The sequence below is a fragment of the Brachycentrus maculatus genome, unplaced genomic scaffold (assembly GCF_059751285.1).
Source record: "Brachycentrus maculatus isolate JH-2025_06_01 unplaced genomic scaffold, ASM5975128v1 h1tg000266l, whole genome shotgun sequence".
Classification (NCBI taxonomy): Eukaryota; Metazoa; Arthropoda; class Insecta; order Trichoptera; family Brachycentridae; genus Brachycentrus; species Brachycentrus maculatus.
Window position 1 is genome coordinate 362,619 of NW_028281017.1, and position 16,948 is coordinate 379,566.

The window sequence follows — 16,948 nt, forward strand, 5'->3', positions numbered from 1 at the left end:
TGAATTTGAAAAAAAGCGCTTGGATTTATTTTATATTCTCATTATTTAGTTATTTTTGAACAATATTTTATAAGAAAAATATTTGAAAAACTATAACATGCAAAGTAAAACATTAAACAAAAACGAAAGTATAATTTTCCCATTCAGCCCTAGGTACGGGGCAGAATGGGATACACGTATAAGTTGACTTTTAATTAATTATTCATGAGGTGTTGAATCATCATTATTACTGTCTAGATTAGCACAGAGTAAATGAGTCCATCTGTAGCAATTTACAAATTAAGAACAAGAACATTAGCTTTCATTCGACTTGGAATATAGTTCATTGCAAAAAAGACAACTGGCATCTTCATTTTGCGAATTATTACCGTCGTAATTTTTACCCTCATTAGTTTTTGTTGTTGTTTTCTTTTCACTTTACTGGCTCTTGTAAATTCAGATTTTTTCATTTTATGTAGTTTTTTTCTTGCCCTTTCTCTTTTTTCTTCTGCTTCTTGTACTTCAACCTTGTAAGGGGATGTTGTCGAAATTGCTGCTTTCCATCTTTTTCTTACCGATCTTTTCTGTGTTGATTTAACTTTAGGTAAAAGTATCAAATCTTTAGGTGAAGCATACTCGAAAAAAGTTTTAGATTGTCTAGAACCTGTGAGGGTGTCAGACATTCATGAACAAGGGCGCTCAACATCAATGTTCATATTTGTAACATTTTGAAGAGTCTGGGAAACTGTAAAATCTTGGAGATTTTGAATAAGTTACAGGTTCTAGTCGTCGTGTTTTTCAGGAGTTTTGTAAACTACTACTAAGGTTATACTCGGTTGTTTATTTTCAAATGGAGTAGGATTGTTATTTCTCTCAGGCTTTATTTAAGAACCAGCTGTGCTTTTAACAAGTTTTCAGTTGACGTAGTGAGTGTGGTGACTAATTTGATATCAGTAGTCAGTGAGGGCAGAAAATCAGTTAAAATTTGTCAGATGCCCTTTAATAACCCATTTGTTCAGTAATAACTGTTTCCACAGCTTGTTCGCATCATATCTTTAAACAATATAAATAATAAATTGTAATAATGTCTCATTTATCCTGATCAAAATATAAATAAAAATTTTGGGGCACAATGGGATATCTCATTCCGCCCCACCTCGTTCTGCCCCAATACGAATGTTTGCATTTGATGTCGAATAAAACGATCATAGAAAATGAGAAAAAATAGAAAATGATTTTACACGTTATATGTATTATATTACACGCAATACTTCACGACGAAACACATTACTAAATATCATTTCAATAGAAGATAAAAATTACACTATATACCTTGGAAGACTACAGCAGCGATTTACAAAAGTTGCGTAAATTTAAGTACGTTTGGAATATTGCTATGTGGTGCAGTGCAGCACTGACACTAACTAAACGTAATGAGTTGCGGCCGGCTACTGAGTGATAAAATACAATTGTCTTGCATTCCCCACCACCCCACTACGGATGAGAGCCTTTTCCCGTTCTGCCCCGGGTCCCCCCTATTCTAGTAACCAGATATGTGCCTTGAGAAAAAAAAACTATCCAAGTCTATGGTTCACTTCATAGCTGTCACTTGGTTGTCAGCGGTAGTTCAAAAATTCAAAACAAATCAAATCTATTATCTTTGTGTAAAATAATACGACAAGATTTGGAAACGTTTCAAAATGACTAATCTTCCAAGTGAAATTCCAGCTAGAATAACTGAAAATTTGACTAAATGTAACAAAATTATAATTATTTTACTAATCAATAGAATGTTTGAGGTTTTATCTAAAAGTGTTTTATTTTTAAGAATGCAAAATATCTCTTAACTGAGTTATTCTGCTTTGGCTACACGTTCACAGTGTCATGTATTCGGTTTTATTTTTTCCTGTTTAAAACATGATTTTGCTCCTTTTTATTTCAGGTGGAATTAAGACTGCCGAACAAATTGTTTTGATTTCTGATAATGAATTACTAAGGCTAGGATTTTCTTTGAACGACGCAAATCACTTGAAGGAAGTAGCTTCAAAATCTCTGTTTCCCAATGGTTTCACTAATGGTACTAGTTTATCTATTTTTTTGTTGAATATTTTACATTAGCTTCTTCATCTTTGATGAGATGTCAAAAAATAATATGAAAATTAACTTCTATAATTGGAGATAATCCAGATGTGTGAACAAGTATTTAGACACACTCAAAATGTTGTAAAAAAATAACTGGTCAAATTATAAGCTTAAATAATAAAAATGAAAATGATATTTTCTGGTGTTTCTCATGTATGTGATTATAATCCAGGATTCGTACCTCACATACTGATATAAGAGTTTCTGCTCAATAAAAAGCTTCTTTTCATCTCCCCAATAGATGTCTCTAGTGAAGTTCTAGTGATTCAAGAACAAGGTTTCTAAATTGGTTCATATATAAAACTTCCAAGAATTTGAGTAGTGTGGTCAATAACGGGTAGAATTGGTGAACGTTACACGTGTGTAAAGTGATGACTTAAACCAGCCTATGACGGTCGTCAGCCCCGTAAATGCCCAGACTTCCATATTCTTCTTCATCTTTGATGAGATGTCAAAAAATAATATGAAAATAACTCCTGTAATTGGAGATAATCCAGATTTGAGCAAGTATCTGGACACACTCAAAATGTTGTTAATATACTTTCTCCTCATTAGTCACATAAATTGAATACATCTGAGGAATTTTGAATTATTGAGTCTCTGATCTCTTAAACCAGCCTATGACGGTCGTCAGCCCCGTAAATGCCCAGACTTCCATATTCTTCTTCATCTTTGATGAGATGTCAAAAAATAATTTAAATAAAAATTATTGGTGAAGTGTGTTTCAGCTTTCGATTTAAAAGTTGTGATGGAAACTTTAGGTAAAGTATCAATAGGTTGTCCTATATTGGATAAGTACCTAAGAGGAGGCCTTAGACCAAGAACACTCATAGAAATTTACGGCGAGAGTGGGTGTGGAAAGACTCAAATTGCTCTGCAAACAGCAGCAAACCTATGGAAACGGGGTAAGTTGTTAGTTCAATATTTCTTTTTATTTGTTATGTTCTTATTATTTGTAATTATTATTATTATTTTTTTTTTACTTATTACTTAGCACTTATTTTAACTTTATTGCTCTTCTCAAGTTGTACATCTTATAACTGTTTATGTTTAAAAAAAATATATATTAGTATTTTTACTTTAGCTCTAAATTAAGCCTGACTATTAATCTTCTTAACTTTTGCTATATTTTGTTCTTGCTGTTTACTTCTAACTCTATTTATTGTCCGCCTCCGTAGTGTAATGGTCAGCACGCTCGGCTACCGTTCTGGAGGTCCCGGGTTCGATTCCCAAGGGGGGTAAAATAAATATAAGTGATTTTTTCACTGCCATATTTATTTAAGATTACCCTGGACTGGTATCTGAAGCGGAGGGCTGATCACCTTTCCTTTATGTGTAAACAATGAAGATTACACTGCGTTTATATGACGCAGTGCCCTATGCACCATTGGGGTGCGGATAAGGGTTTTATTATTATTTATTGTTTCGGCATTAACTTTGTGGTAAGACATGTTACAATGATTAAAGAAAACACTTCGTTTTTTACCACTTGAGTTTTATTATAGACTACATGTTTCAGAAGTTTAACTTCTGAAACATGTAGTCTATAATAAAACTCAAGTGGTAAAAAACAAGTGTTTTCTTTAATCATTATTACTTCTAACTCATTTAACATTTGTGAAATTTTGTAATCGGAATGTTACAATTACCTGTTTTATTTGTTATTCATTATTGTAAATGTATTTATGTTAATGTTCTGTTAAATTTCTAAATAAATAAATGTATGAAAGTAAAGCATGGAGTTGGCAAAAGAAAGATGAAAGTAGACTGAATTCAGTCAAAATGCAATCTCTTAGACGAATGTGTAATAGATGGTAGATTAGGGATATGAGGAAAGAATGCTAGGCTGAGATGAGCATAATCAATAAAATTAAAAATGGTGTCTTGAGATGGTTCCGACATGTGTGAATTAAATGAGCGAAGAAAGAACAGTTAAAGAAATTAATGAGGCGAACACAATTGGGGGAGACGAAGACCGAGGAAATTTCGGCATGATCAAGCATTTCTAATACTTGAAATTGGTTAGGTCAGAAGTCGGAATAATCGGCAGGTATGTATGAATGTGGAAGAGATGTAGATTGTTTGCAAAGACACACACAGAGTGGTGTTGTGTTCTATTCTCTCTGTCTACCCCTTTGGTGAACAGGTGAGATGATTAGTTAGTTTTTTAATTCATTATTTTTAGTACCATTTTTATTTGATTTGCGGGGTAGGATACAGCGAAGAGGACCTATTAAATCACTTTTTATATATGCTCACAAAATAAACAAAGAAAAGCAACCATTAAACTTTATTTAATATAAGATTTATATTTCATGAACTACACAATAGTGAAATGAACATCTGCAGGAACTGTTTAACACATTTCGGATGGGTGATGCCTGTGGACCGCTGGTGACGGGATTTGATAATTGTGTACATATATGTAGTTAGACCTTAACAAAAAGATTGGTACATAATATTCATATAAAAACATCAAATAATTCCTTCTTTTCTGACTTTGAAATGAGGCCGGCGCAGAAGGTAAAAATACCCTTCCCGTCCTTCAGCATCAATCGACCGAATGGGTAGAAATACCTTTCCCGTCCTAAGTGTGTTAATGATCAACAAAATTTATAATTCTTTCAGGTGCTGTGTATATTAGCACGGAAGATGTTTTCCCTTCAAACAGACTGCAGCAAATGTTCAAAACCATAGACGAAAAACAAAAAGAGAAGCAGAATCTTTCCGAATATGGCACTAAAATATTTATTATTCATTGTACAGAGTTGGTATGCTTAACTATACTTTCTTTTAATTTTATACTTTCACTGACAGGGACTCATGTATTCAATTTATGTGACTAATGAGGAGAAAGTATATGTACAACTTTTTGAGTGTGTCCAAATACTTGTTCACAAAATCTGGATTATCTCCAATTACAGGAGTTATTTTGATATAATTTTTTGACATCTCATCAAAGATGAAGAAGAATATGGAAGTCTGGGTATTTACGGGGCTGACGACCGTCATAGGGTGGTTTAAGAGATCACTTTACACACGTGTAACATTCACTAATTCAACCCATTATTGACAACCACACTACTCGAATTCCTGGAAGTTCTATATATATGAACCATTAATAAAAATATATATATTTACGCTGTATTTTACATTAATATTTTTTAGGAGGACTTGAAGCAATGTCTCACTATCCAATTGCCACGATTGCTTCAGGCGGTTGATACAATTTCATTAGTTGTTGTAGATTCCATAGCGGCACCTTTCAGGGGAGAATTTCAGAATGGTAATTCATACTTACATCAATTTAATTATTTATTAAACCAGATTTTTTGTTGTATGATATAAAATCATGACATATAGTCTTTTTCTTAAAACCTATTGTGACACGTGTTTTGATACATTCCACATCATTATCAAACACCATGTATGAAGTGACAGGCACCGTGGCATAATAGTGTAGACGCTCGACTGCGAAACTGGCGTCGCGGGTTCAATTCCCTCCTATTGCAAAATACATTCAAAAATGATTTATTTTCTATTGGTCTGGGTGTTTGTGATGTATTTTTCACATTTAACTTTTCTGTCCTTGCTATCCTACCTGCTGCAGACAAGCCTCTAAAAGGTTTGCGGGTTATTCTTTTAAAATAAAAAAGCTAAGTCTAAATTTAAGACCTTACCTTACCTTAGATGTTACTACAAAATGACTGCCGAATCAATTAATGAAGCTGAAATTACATTTATTTGTACATATTTTTTTTTTAACCTTTTAAACGCGTTAACTTTGTTCCTGAGAGACGCCCGTGCGCGGCGGTATTTCGCCGTTTTTTAAATGATTACTTTTATCATGTATTTAGTTAAGAAACAATTTATTTTCCTAAACAAAAATGTTCAATGGGATTCATTGTGCCTTTTTGGTACTCTATAATACACTTGTGTCACATTATTCTTGAAATATATCGTAATATAAACAAATAAGATTGTAACATAAATAAATCAAAGCACGCATCGTGTGTCACTCTTACCCACTGGCGATGCGTAGCGTCGAGAGTGAGACAAATATAGGGCATGATTATGGCGCGGACTAATTACCGACCGACCGCAAGAAAAATGAGGGATCTGTTCTTTTATTTATCCTTGTGATGTTACAAATTATTAGTCAGATATTTCAACAGATGTCATAAGGCCAAGGATTGACGTATTATTTTATCCAAAGTTCCACACCATAAAAAAATCCCTTCAAGTTGAACTGAGGTTCGAAACTTGGAGCAAAGTTAAAACACATACGGTTATGTCAGCCGCATATGGGGCATGTTCTATGAAAACACATACGGTTATGCGAGCCGCGTGGATCCGGTTAAATGTTGTTTTGGCTGAAAATAATGATTTTTTTTTAAATACACATATTAATGCGACATAACTTGGATTAATTTTGTCCTCTTTTTTAGATATGAAGGTTAGAGCTCAGCATTTAAAAGAAATCGGAATAACACTTTTACGACTCGCAAAAAAATACATCTTTGTCGCTCTGTGTATAAATCAAGTATGTTTTTACAATTTATTTATTTTTCATAACATATTACATACATAAGTCATATATATAATATTCCCGACGAGTAATTTCTATTTCTCAATTTTCAATAATTTGCATTGATTATGCAGATTTTAAAATATCAACAATAAAAACATCTCATTTGATTATATTTCTTTTCTAGGTATCTGCTAACGTGAGTTCTACTGAAAATGAAGTGCTACCTTGTTTGGGTCTAACGTGGTCTAATTTACTCACAACTAGAATAAAATTATACAAAACTCACAGATTTTGTCACATAGATGATGTTCATGATAAAGTAGGAGATTCAAGAGATATAACGGATCCTAATAATGACAGCACAAACAGCAATAAGAAGGCAATCTCATTGGCAGAATCGAATATGCTGCAAATAAGAGAATTGAAAATTGTTTCGTCGCCAGAATTACCTTCTGATAAATCCGTTCCGTATATTATAACTTCAAAAGGAATTTTCGGCTTAGCATGCTTATGACTCTTTTAGTGTTTTTTCAATAAATATATGTATTCAAATTAATGTTTTCTTTATATTTTATTCCAGTATGTTTGTTTATTGTAAAATTTACACAATGTAATTTCATATACACTATAAATAGTCAATTGCCTACAATGGAAACAAAGATTTTTTTGTTAATGTGATATTTTATGTATTGTTTCGGGATTCACTTTGTGGTAAGACATGATGAAATTGTAAAAGAAAACACTTGTTTTTTTACCATCATAATAAATTAAACTCATGTGGTGAAAAAACGAGTGTTTTCCTTTAACAATTTACTTCATGTAATATTTGTTATATTTAAAAAATGGATCGGTGGACATAAACACAAATCATGTAATATTTTTTTATTAACATTTATTTGTTATTCATTATTGTAAATGTATTTATGTTAATGTTCTGTTAAATTTCTAAATAAATAAATGTATGAAAGTAAAGCATGGAGTTGGCAAAAGAAAGATGAAAGTAGACTGAATTCAGTCAAAATGCAATCTCTTAGACGAATGTGTAATAGATGGTAGATTAGGGATATAAGGAAAGAATGCTAGGCTGAGATGAGCATTATCGATAAAATTAATAATGGTGTCTTGAGATGGTTCGGACATGTGTGAATTAAATGAGCCAAGAAAGAACAGTTAAAGAAATTAATGAGGCGAACACAATTGGGGGAGACGAAGACCGAGGAAATTTCGTCATGATCAAGCATTTCTAATACTTGAAATTGGTTAGGTCAGAAGTCGGAATAATCGGCAGGTATGTATGAATGTGGAAGAGATGTAGATTAACAATTTACTTCATGTAATATTTGTTATACATATTTAAAAAATGGATCGGTGGACATAAACACAAATCATGTAATATTTTTTTATTAACATTTATTATATCAGACCCGGATTATTCACCCTACAGATGATATATTAATATCAGATGTGTCAACTTGAGACAAAGCATATATGTTTTTTTTTTTAACAATGAGTTTTTTAATGAGCATTTAGGTCATTAAAAAAACAGAGCATCTGAGTAGTGATCGCTTAACCCCGCCAAATGCCAGGTCGCAAAGGCTTTGTTTTGAAATATTCGAAATGTGATTTTCAATTTATTATTTGATAAATAATCATGTGATCAACAGAGCTTGCGACAAATGACTTGCTGTCAGTATTATGGTTACAGACTGACTACGCAAATCGTGGCGTGATCGATGGGAAAAATACAATTAACAATTGCTGTCTCGCTTCCTCACAGTTATGATGAGCAGTATGTAGTTAGAGCGAAATAAAATGTCAATGGTCTATGACCTGCGATTACTGTACATTATTACATACAGTATTTCTATGAATACAACTGGGGTCTTTCAAATACCCTCCTTTGGAGCATGCGTAAGTTTTAGATACTTAGGGTGGGGAAGTTAACGGCATTATCGAAATTTTAAAAATATTAATATTTTTTTAATAAAACAAAAAAAATACTAGAATCAAAACATTATTTTAATCCTAGAAAAATATTTTAATAAAACGAGTATAATAATATAAAATGCAATATACAATCAAAATTAATTTAATTCAATCGAATATATTTATATTGCCCTCAAAAGTGTTTGGTTAAGAATCAACTCACTTTTTTTTAAATTTAGCTTAATTATCAGGAAATGCATCGCCCGAATCATTCTTGTTTACTCTTCGAACTGTCGTTTCAGTGCTCGATGAACCACTTGAAAAATCATTATTGCACACATCCCCGTCATCTGCTTTACTCCCATTTCTAGAGTTGTACCTTTGCTCGATAAATTGCTCCAAGATTTCTGCACCACTAAACAACTTTTGCCTAGAATTGCGCAGATTCAAATCGAGCATCGAGTGTGACGCGTTTATATGACTATCAGCATTTTTCTGAGTTTCAGTCATGTGTGGTTTGGAGTAACTCAAATTGGCATCTAACCCGTCGCCTATTCTATTTTTGCGGTCACAACATACGCTTCTGTTATTATTACTTTTATTATTATGACCTATGCCCTCATTGAGGTTTATAGTGTACATTTGTTTAGTTTTATTAGGTTGAATAATTTTAGTATCATTGGTACTTGAAAAATTAATCGTTTTCCACTGTGCAATTTGTTGTTGTTTGAGTTCCTTAACTTGCTGTAATAGTCTTTCATTCAATTCTTCGAGTTGTTTCCGGTGTGCAATTTCCTGTTTCAACCGTTCTTTTAATATATTCATCTGTACAAGATCATTAATACTGCGGTTTTCATCATTTTTTATGACCACCGAATGGTTTACGTTATTTTGGAGAGACTTTTTTTCAGTTTTTGGAGCGATTTTGGTTTTCGACGGAAACTTTTGATCTTTATAAACGAGCGAAGTACTGGAAACTGTTAGCCAAGTCTGATCAAACGATGTATTGTTCTCATTTTTTCGAAGTCCAATCGCTATGCTGCCGATTGATTTCATAGAAATCGCCGTGTTATAGCGTAAATCCAACACGCGGAGAGTCGCATTGTATTCCAATAACTGAAGACAGTTTTTAATCACAGTTTCTGTTAATCCGCACTGTTGTAAGTCGAGAGCCTTTATCCACAAATCATCTAGCAGCACCTCGATAAGATGCAACAGGCCGCTGTCACCGAACTCGGGATTATCCGAAAGGGTTATTCTTCGAAGACCATTCATGGAATCTAAGTCGGGGTTTTGATATCGCAATGTCTGTTTCCAATTTTCGCTATATCTATATATTTTAATGAATTTAATCAACTCTGCAATGTGAACTGCACCTTGAGATGTTATATTACAAGATGACAAGTTGAGGGTGACGACGCTGTGAGCGCAACGCAAAGCGGTGCAGACTTTCTGACACCCCGCATCCCCAATTATGCAACCGTGAAGACTGATGTGCTTTAAGGAATGATTCAAACTGAAAGCGTTAGAAATGGAATCTATATAAGGGATGTAGAGTGGCAATCCTTCCAATTGCAACATAGTCAACGCGGTAGTTTGTGATACGCACTGCGAAATGGAATCCACCAGATTATTTAGCATGAATTTAGTCAGTATAACAGGAGTTCTCGTAACGTTTCTAGCCATCCGTTCACTGTCTATCTGTTCTAACACTGTTTTCACTTGGGAGCGACAGCGTATAGCCAGGCATTGTAATGACAAATCGTCACTCAAGGCAATATATATAGGCGCCCAATCGGAATATTTTATTCTGTCGATGCAGAAGTCCAAAGTGTGTCCATTGTTCTTGACTGTTAAATTTTTTAGCGGAATGATGTTTTCACTTCTGCAGCACATTTTATAACACTGTTGAAAACATCTTAATCCATTTTGTTCCAATCCTTTCCCTTCCATATTAAAGTTATATAAAAAAATATTTTTATTAAAATGTATTAATTTAGATACTTTTCATTAAAAAACTACAAAAGAGAATTGAAACATTCCCCGAAATCACAAACTCTGTCAAGAAAATGTTGAACAAAAGAACGCAATAATATTCCAAAGTGCAGGTATTTTTATAGGTAAGCACTTTGATTCCAAAAGGTTTGGAATCTCTCCAGTGCCACCTATATTTAGGATACAGTAACATTGGCAATATTTAGCAAATTTTCAGTACTTATGTCGATTTTCATAGATTAGGTACTATTATTCATGTAACATTCAATATGAATAACAATAAATTGGATAATTATTATTAATTTCAATATAAATAATAAATCTTGTTTTCTTTTCTGGACATTTTAAAATAAACAAACTAGGAAGTACATTAAAAAAAAGAATATCCTACAAAACCTCTATTATTACAGGCTTGTCTGCAAGTAGGACAGTAAGGATATGGAAGGTAAATGCGAAAAATACATCACAAACACCCAGACCAATTGAAAATAAATCCTACTTGAATTTACTTTGCAATCTGCGGAAATTGAACCGCAACGCCAGTTTCGCTGTCAAAAATTTACCCAACTACACTACGGCGCCTGTATAATTTATAATATTTATAATTTAGAAGTAAAATTTATCTAGAATGATGGCATTGATGGGATTTATCATCTAAAGGTGTTGGCTTTTCAGGTTGGTCAGAAATTTAAACAAAGTAAAATAGCTATATCAACAACGATTTATAATTACTTTTAAAAACTTGATACATAATGTATGTAATACTATATTCATCGCTCACTCCTTTCAACAACGTCATAAATCAAAATACTTGATATTTCAGGAGAACGATTTTAAAGTTTAAAAATATAACACAATGTATTAAAAATAAATATCAAGCCACTTATTGAACTTTTTACTGTGCAACAGATCTTTTTAGGTAAAACCTGAAGGTTTTTTTTACATTTGAAAATTATTTAATTTATTTATAAAAATAATTAAACAATACATTTTCTTCAAAATGCAAAAACAACATTTTCTGCCCTGTGGCGGGTAAATATTAAGTTAAAAATATGCCTCTTTTGCTGGGATATAGTACATTTTCTGGGCATTCCGATAACATGCACAACTGAAAATTGACGATTTTTGATTTATGACGTTCTTGAAAGGAGTGAGCGACATATAAATAATGTTACTATGTCATTTCATTTCCTGTATTTGAAAGCGTATGTGGTGATGTTTTGTAATTGATTTCCCGCATGATATAGGGAATCCTTTCCGACTCTGGTAAACTGGACCACTGTACTGATGATAATTCAACAACATTGTATCCCATTGCTTCCAAAATTTTCGGGGATATAGAAAATATACCTCGGATTCTATTGCAGTTCAAAGAAAAGCAACCGTTGTGGTAATTTAAAATGCATAATCTGCAAAAAATACATATGAGGTACTTTTACATCTAACAAACATTAAATTATTTACACATATCGCTCACTCCTTTCAAGAACGTCATAAATCAAAAAACTTGATTTTCCAGGAGATCGTTTTTAAAGTTTGAAAATAAAATGAAATGTATTAAAAATGAATATCAAGCCACTTATTCATCTTTTTACTGTGCAACAGATCTTTTAAGGTAAAACCTGAAGGTTTTTTCTCCATTTGAAAAATATTTAGTTTATTAAAAAAAATAGTAAAACAATACCCTTTCTTCAAAATACAAAACAACCGTTTCTGCCCTGTAGCGGGTAAATATTAAGTTAAAATTTTGCCTCTTTTGCTGGGATATAGTACATTTTCTGGGCATTCCGAAAACACGCACAACGATTTTTGATTTATGACGTTCTTGAAAGGAGTGTGCGATATACAAACAATAGGTTGGTAATACAATAGTATATGCTGTGTGTGTGTTTTTAAAAAAAAGATTAGACAAAAAAAATTGTCTCCCAGTCAAATGTGTGGCAAAATGATGTACGATAGATGTTCAAATGGTGATATAAGGAAATAACGCAAGTCTGAGATAAGCATTATTGATAAAATATTTTTTTTAGACCTGTCAAATACAAAAATATTCCATATTTGGTTATCATTCTGGAGATCGCAAGTTCAATTTCGAGGGGGGAGGTCAAAATAAACAAATGATTTTTCACTTAAAGTACTTAACGGTCAATCTAACATACAAAGTTCATCGATGCGATGCACTTTGAGTACAGACAGGGGTTAGAAGATTTTTTTAATTAATGAATTTTCTTGCCAAAGTTTGACTGTTAAGTGGTTAAGAAAGGTGTGTTGAGGTGGTTTGACTGAAGAAAGAACGGGAAAACAAATTTATGCGGCGAATGTGGTTGGTATTAGAAGCAGAGGAAAACTAGGCGTGATTTAAGTATTTCAAATACTTAAAATTGGTGAGGTCAGGAGTTGGAATAGTTGGTGGGTATGTATGAGGAAGAGCATGAACTAGGTTTGTTTCATATATATTTCTGTTTTACCGTTCTTCCCTCACTTATTTGTTCCGCATCTCCAAAATAATATTGAAAAATAAAGGTATTATCTATCTGGTTAAATGTATTTTTTAAATAGACTAAAATCACTTACACTTCTGTATTTTTGTCTTTCAACTTTAAATCTTTGTAGTGTATCGGACCTTCTGTATTTTCTAAATTAATTGCAATGGGATAATGCCCTTCACGAAAAGCAACTACAAAATCTGAAAATTAATAAACAAATAAATTAAATTAAACTAATCACAATTATTTTAGCATCTTTTTTCAACCTTTTTTACGAATACTGTCATAAATCACATTTTTTTTGTATATATTTTGTTAGATCTTTGGTTCCAACTAACAAAACATAATTTTATTTAAAAATATAAATTTTTGGCACAAAATTTGGGCAAGTCAGTGAAAGTCAGTTGTTTTCAAAATCAGTTTCTTGTAAAACTGTATGTGGCTTGACAAAATATACTTTGAAAGGTTCAATATAAAATAATCCTCAATAAAAATTAATAAAACATAAAAAAATCTTGATTTAAAAAAAAAGTAGTGCTTAGAACTGATTTTCTGATGATTAAATGAATCTTATTGTATTTTTTTTTTAGATATTAGAGATATTAAAAGTAGAATTACATACCTACAAGGAATCCATTTTCCATTAAAACACTCGGAGCTACATACTGCGGTCCTCCAAAACTAATTTCTAGAGCTTTTTTTAGAACCGAGTTGATTTCTTTATTACCGGAAATTTCTTTGGCTTTCTTAAAATATTTTTTCGGCAAAATGTTCCCGTTGTATGTAGGATGAAATAATTCCACAGCTTGATGCAACGTGAGCAGTTGTATGTAATCCAATGTACAATTCTCCCTGTCTAAGTATATGTCTAAGAAATCTTTCGAGAATACTTTACTCAACAAATCATAATTATATGAATCTAACGATGCGAGTTCTAGACAGAATTTGGTCCAAGGCAGGGCGATATTTGTTACTTTTACAGTCGGATTCTTATAAATTTGCTGTTCAATCTTATCCCAGTTTTCTGGTTTGTAGCTTGCGTTGCTCAGGCTATTTACAAATGAAAATAGCACCGATGGTCTCGCTTCTGACAATATATCTGGATTTTCTACCACTGAATCCGATAAATATTCCAGTAACGGTAAATGGGTAAAAGCCTAGAAATAAAATATTAAAATTAACAAAATGGTTATATAATATGGTTATGGTTATATAATAAACATGTGTACTTTCAAAATTAAATAATTGCTGCAAAAAGGTAAAGTATCAAATTATGAAGAAAAAAACAGTGTGTAATAAATTTAAAGGAATTATAAAGAAAAAATACAGTGGAATCTTTCATAACGAGCATAATTCGTTCCAGAATTTTACTTGTTCTCGTTAAGCGAAACACTTGTTATGTGAAACATTTTTTTGTTAGGACTGGCGTGGAAGTCCCGGCTCACAAGTGAATATTGTGAAAAAGGGACTTGCCCTTTCTCTAACTCGTTGTATGAAATTCTCTAACTTGTATGAAATTCTCTAACTCGTTGTATGAAATTCTCTAACTCGTATGAAATTCTCTAACTCGTTGTATGAAATTCTCTAACTCGTTGTATGAAACTCTCTAACTCATTGTATGAAATTCTCTAACTCATTGTATGAAACTCTCTAACTCGTTGTATGAAATTCTCTAACTCGTTGTATGAAATTTTGCTCATTAAGGGAGCAACTATTTCAATTTTTTTTTTTACTCGTTATGTGAATTACTCGTTATGAGAGGTTGAACTGTACGTCTAATCCCTCCCCACCCCATGGTGCATTGGGCACAGTATTGAATTGACACTGTGATTAACCTGGCGCTCCAGAATCTTGGTTCTAGGAGTGAGATATATTTAAAAGGATACAGATGACGCAATTTGACGATATTTGAGTAAAAAATAATACAATTTAAATTCAGTACTTACCAAGCGAGATAAAAATTTTGCAATGCGTAAACCTTCGTGAATGTCTACATTTTTCTGAATCACATAATTCCCGCAGGCAGTAAAAAAGAATTCGTCATAAAATTCCATCTGATTATCAAGAATTTTGTCCTTCAATTTTACGACTGTCTTTATAATGCTGGCAATGTTCCAACTGTTGATATTCTGGCCTATTGTTTGAAAGCACTTTTTCAAAATCATCTCGTAAGCCTGACGACTGTGGTCGTTGGGAATATTCAAATCGCACAGCGACCACAGCAGCGATTTGGCAGTTTCTTGGTTTATCTTAGTCTCATTCAGCAAGATTAATGTCACTATGGTTGTGACCATTTTCTGGGGGATATCATTCTGAGAGCAATATCGGAGCAGTTCTGTCATATGCGGGACATCGTCGGTGTCCATTTGCTCCATCAGGTTAAGTTGAAATACGAGAGGCAGAGCGAGATTTAGGGAATCTATTAAATGGTTTCTTTCGCACTTCCGAAACATGAAATCTAGAAATACTACTTGCTGGAGATTTAAATTATTTATGTTTTTCCTTATGAGTTGCAGCAGCGTTTGCATTATAGAAGTGTTGAATGGCACATTCAGAAATGACAAGACCTTGAGAGCCTCGATAGTTTCATGAAGGTCTAAGCTTCGAGAATATTTTTTTAGAGTGACACACAACCGTTCGAATAATGGATCATTAATAAAATTATTTGCAGATATACATGACCTGAAAAAGAGGCATTTTAGTGAAACATTTTCAGTTTAAAAAAAAATGTAGGTACATGATTAAGCCACATCTTTTCTCACTTTCTAAATCCATAAACATTTGCACAGTAATCATCATTATATATTTTTTCATCATTTAAGTGCACTACTCTTTTAAACCACCATAACGCACCTGATAATAAATTAATTACTTACTTCTTTGTTTTGTAGATGTTGTGGATTGATCTGAATGCTTGAAGGACATGTTTTTGATTGAAAATTTGATTGTGGTTGGAAATTACATTGAATAACTCTGTTGAATTTACTGCATTTCTTATATTGCCCATCAGCACATCTTTAGTCTTACTTTGTTGCAGAGAAGATGGAAATTCTGTATTATAATTTTAAAATGTTTTACTTAAGACTGTATAGGAAGACCATGGAGTTAATATGGTATAACATAACCGAGTATACCTTACCATTATCTGTGTGAAATTGGTTTTCTCCTAAAATTGATTTATATCCACTATAATTTATTTTCAATCGCTTAGAAAATACACGAGACATTGCCATCACCATTTGTAACATGAATAATACTTTTTTAGACTAGAAAGATTTTTTAGTAATAAGAAATAAAGTTCAATACTATATAAATGTCAAAAGCATGGCAACGCAAATAGTTTGTACATTTTTAAGTAATTTTAATTTATCAGAAATTTACAAAAGCAATATGTATTCGAAAGATCTAATTTATTAAAATTACAGTTTTAACACATTATTTACCGTATACTGATTTTTGAGGTTATTTGAAAACATTATCCATAGACATACGGAAACAATTGCTGTCATTTTTATTCATAGACAATTCGTATATGTAACTAAAAATCCGCATAAAAAATGTGACGTGAAATTTAGCGGTTCTCTTTCTCTCGTTGAAAATAATGTTCGCTTTTCTGATTTTATCATTTAGTCAAACAGTTAATAAACGACCCTCCTTCTTTTGTTGAGTTCATTATATGCGTTGTATAAGTAGGTACATTTTGTTAAATAATTAAAAAAACGTCAAAAAGTTGGCAATAAATTAACGAGTCTTCATTATTTATTACTACATATCTCTCGAAGTTTCAATGAAAATGAAACCTTTTTTCATTTCTCATTGTACAAAATAATATATGATGTATGTTTATTTTTTAGATTTTAAACAATAAACGTATTTTATTGCTATAATT

At 32.3% G+C, this 16,948-nt stretch overlaps 3 protein-coding genes across 3 annotated transcripts; 1 reads left to right on the plus strand and 2 right to left on the minus strand.

Annotated features, from left to right (window-relative positions):
• The first annotated feature begins 1,563 nt into the window (after nucleotides 1-1,563).
• Nucleotides 1,564-7,204, plus strand: spn-B (X-ray repair cross complementing protein spindle B). Its single transcript, XM_088266336.1, has 7 exons — nucleotides 1,564-1,734; nucleotides 1,922-2,056; nucleotides 2,850-3,026; nucleotides 4,750-4,892; nucleotides 5,290-5,407; nucleotides 6,570-6,664; nucleotides 6,837-7,204. Exons 1-7 carry the CDS (start codon nucleotides 1,680-1,682, stop codon nucleotides 7,164-7,166), a joined length of 1,053 nt encoding a protein of 350 aa, XP_088122462.1. The 5' UTR covers nucleotides 1,564-1,679; the 3' UTR covers nucleotides 7,167-7,204.
• A 1,521-nt stretch (nucleotides 7,205-8,725) lies between these two features.
• LOC148305649 (protein Cep78 homolog) lies at nucleotides 8,726-10,652 on the minus strand. Its single transcript, XM_088266335.1, has one exon. The coding sequence runs from the start codon at nucleotides 10,529-10,531 to the stop codon at nucleotides 8,819-8,821; it is 1,713 nt and encodes a 570-aa protein (XP_088122461.1). The 5' UTR covers nucleotides 10,532-10,652; the 3' UTR covers nucleotides 8,726-8,818.
• Nucleotides 10,653-11,276: 624 nt separating this feature from the next.
• On the minus strand, nucleotides 11,277-16,540 carry LOC148305650 (FAST kinase domain-containing protein 2, mitochondrial-like). The gene is made up of 6 exons (XM_088266333.1): nucleotides 16,199-16,540; nucleotides 15,936-16,110; nucleotides 15,006-15,741; nucleotides 13,682-14,216; nucleotides 13,148-13,259; nucleotides 11,277-11,982 (listed from the first exon to the last, which is right to left on the minus strand). Exons 1-6 carry the CDS (start codon nucleotides 16,305-16,307, stop codon nucleotides 11,748-11,750), a joined length of 1,902 nt encoding a protein of 633 aa, XP_088122459.1. The 5' UTR covers nucleotides 16,308-16,540; the 3' UTR covers nucleotides 11,277-11,747.
• Nucleotides 16,541-16,948: the final 408 nt, after the last annotated feature.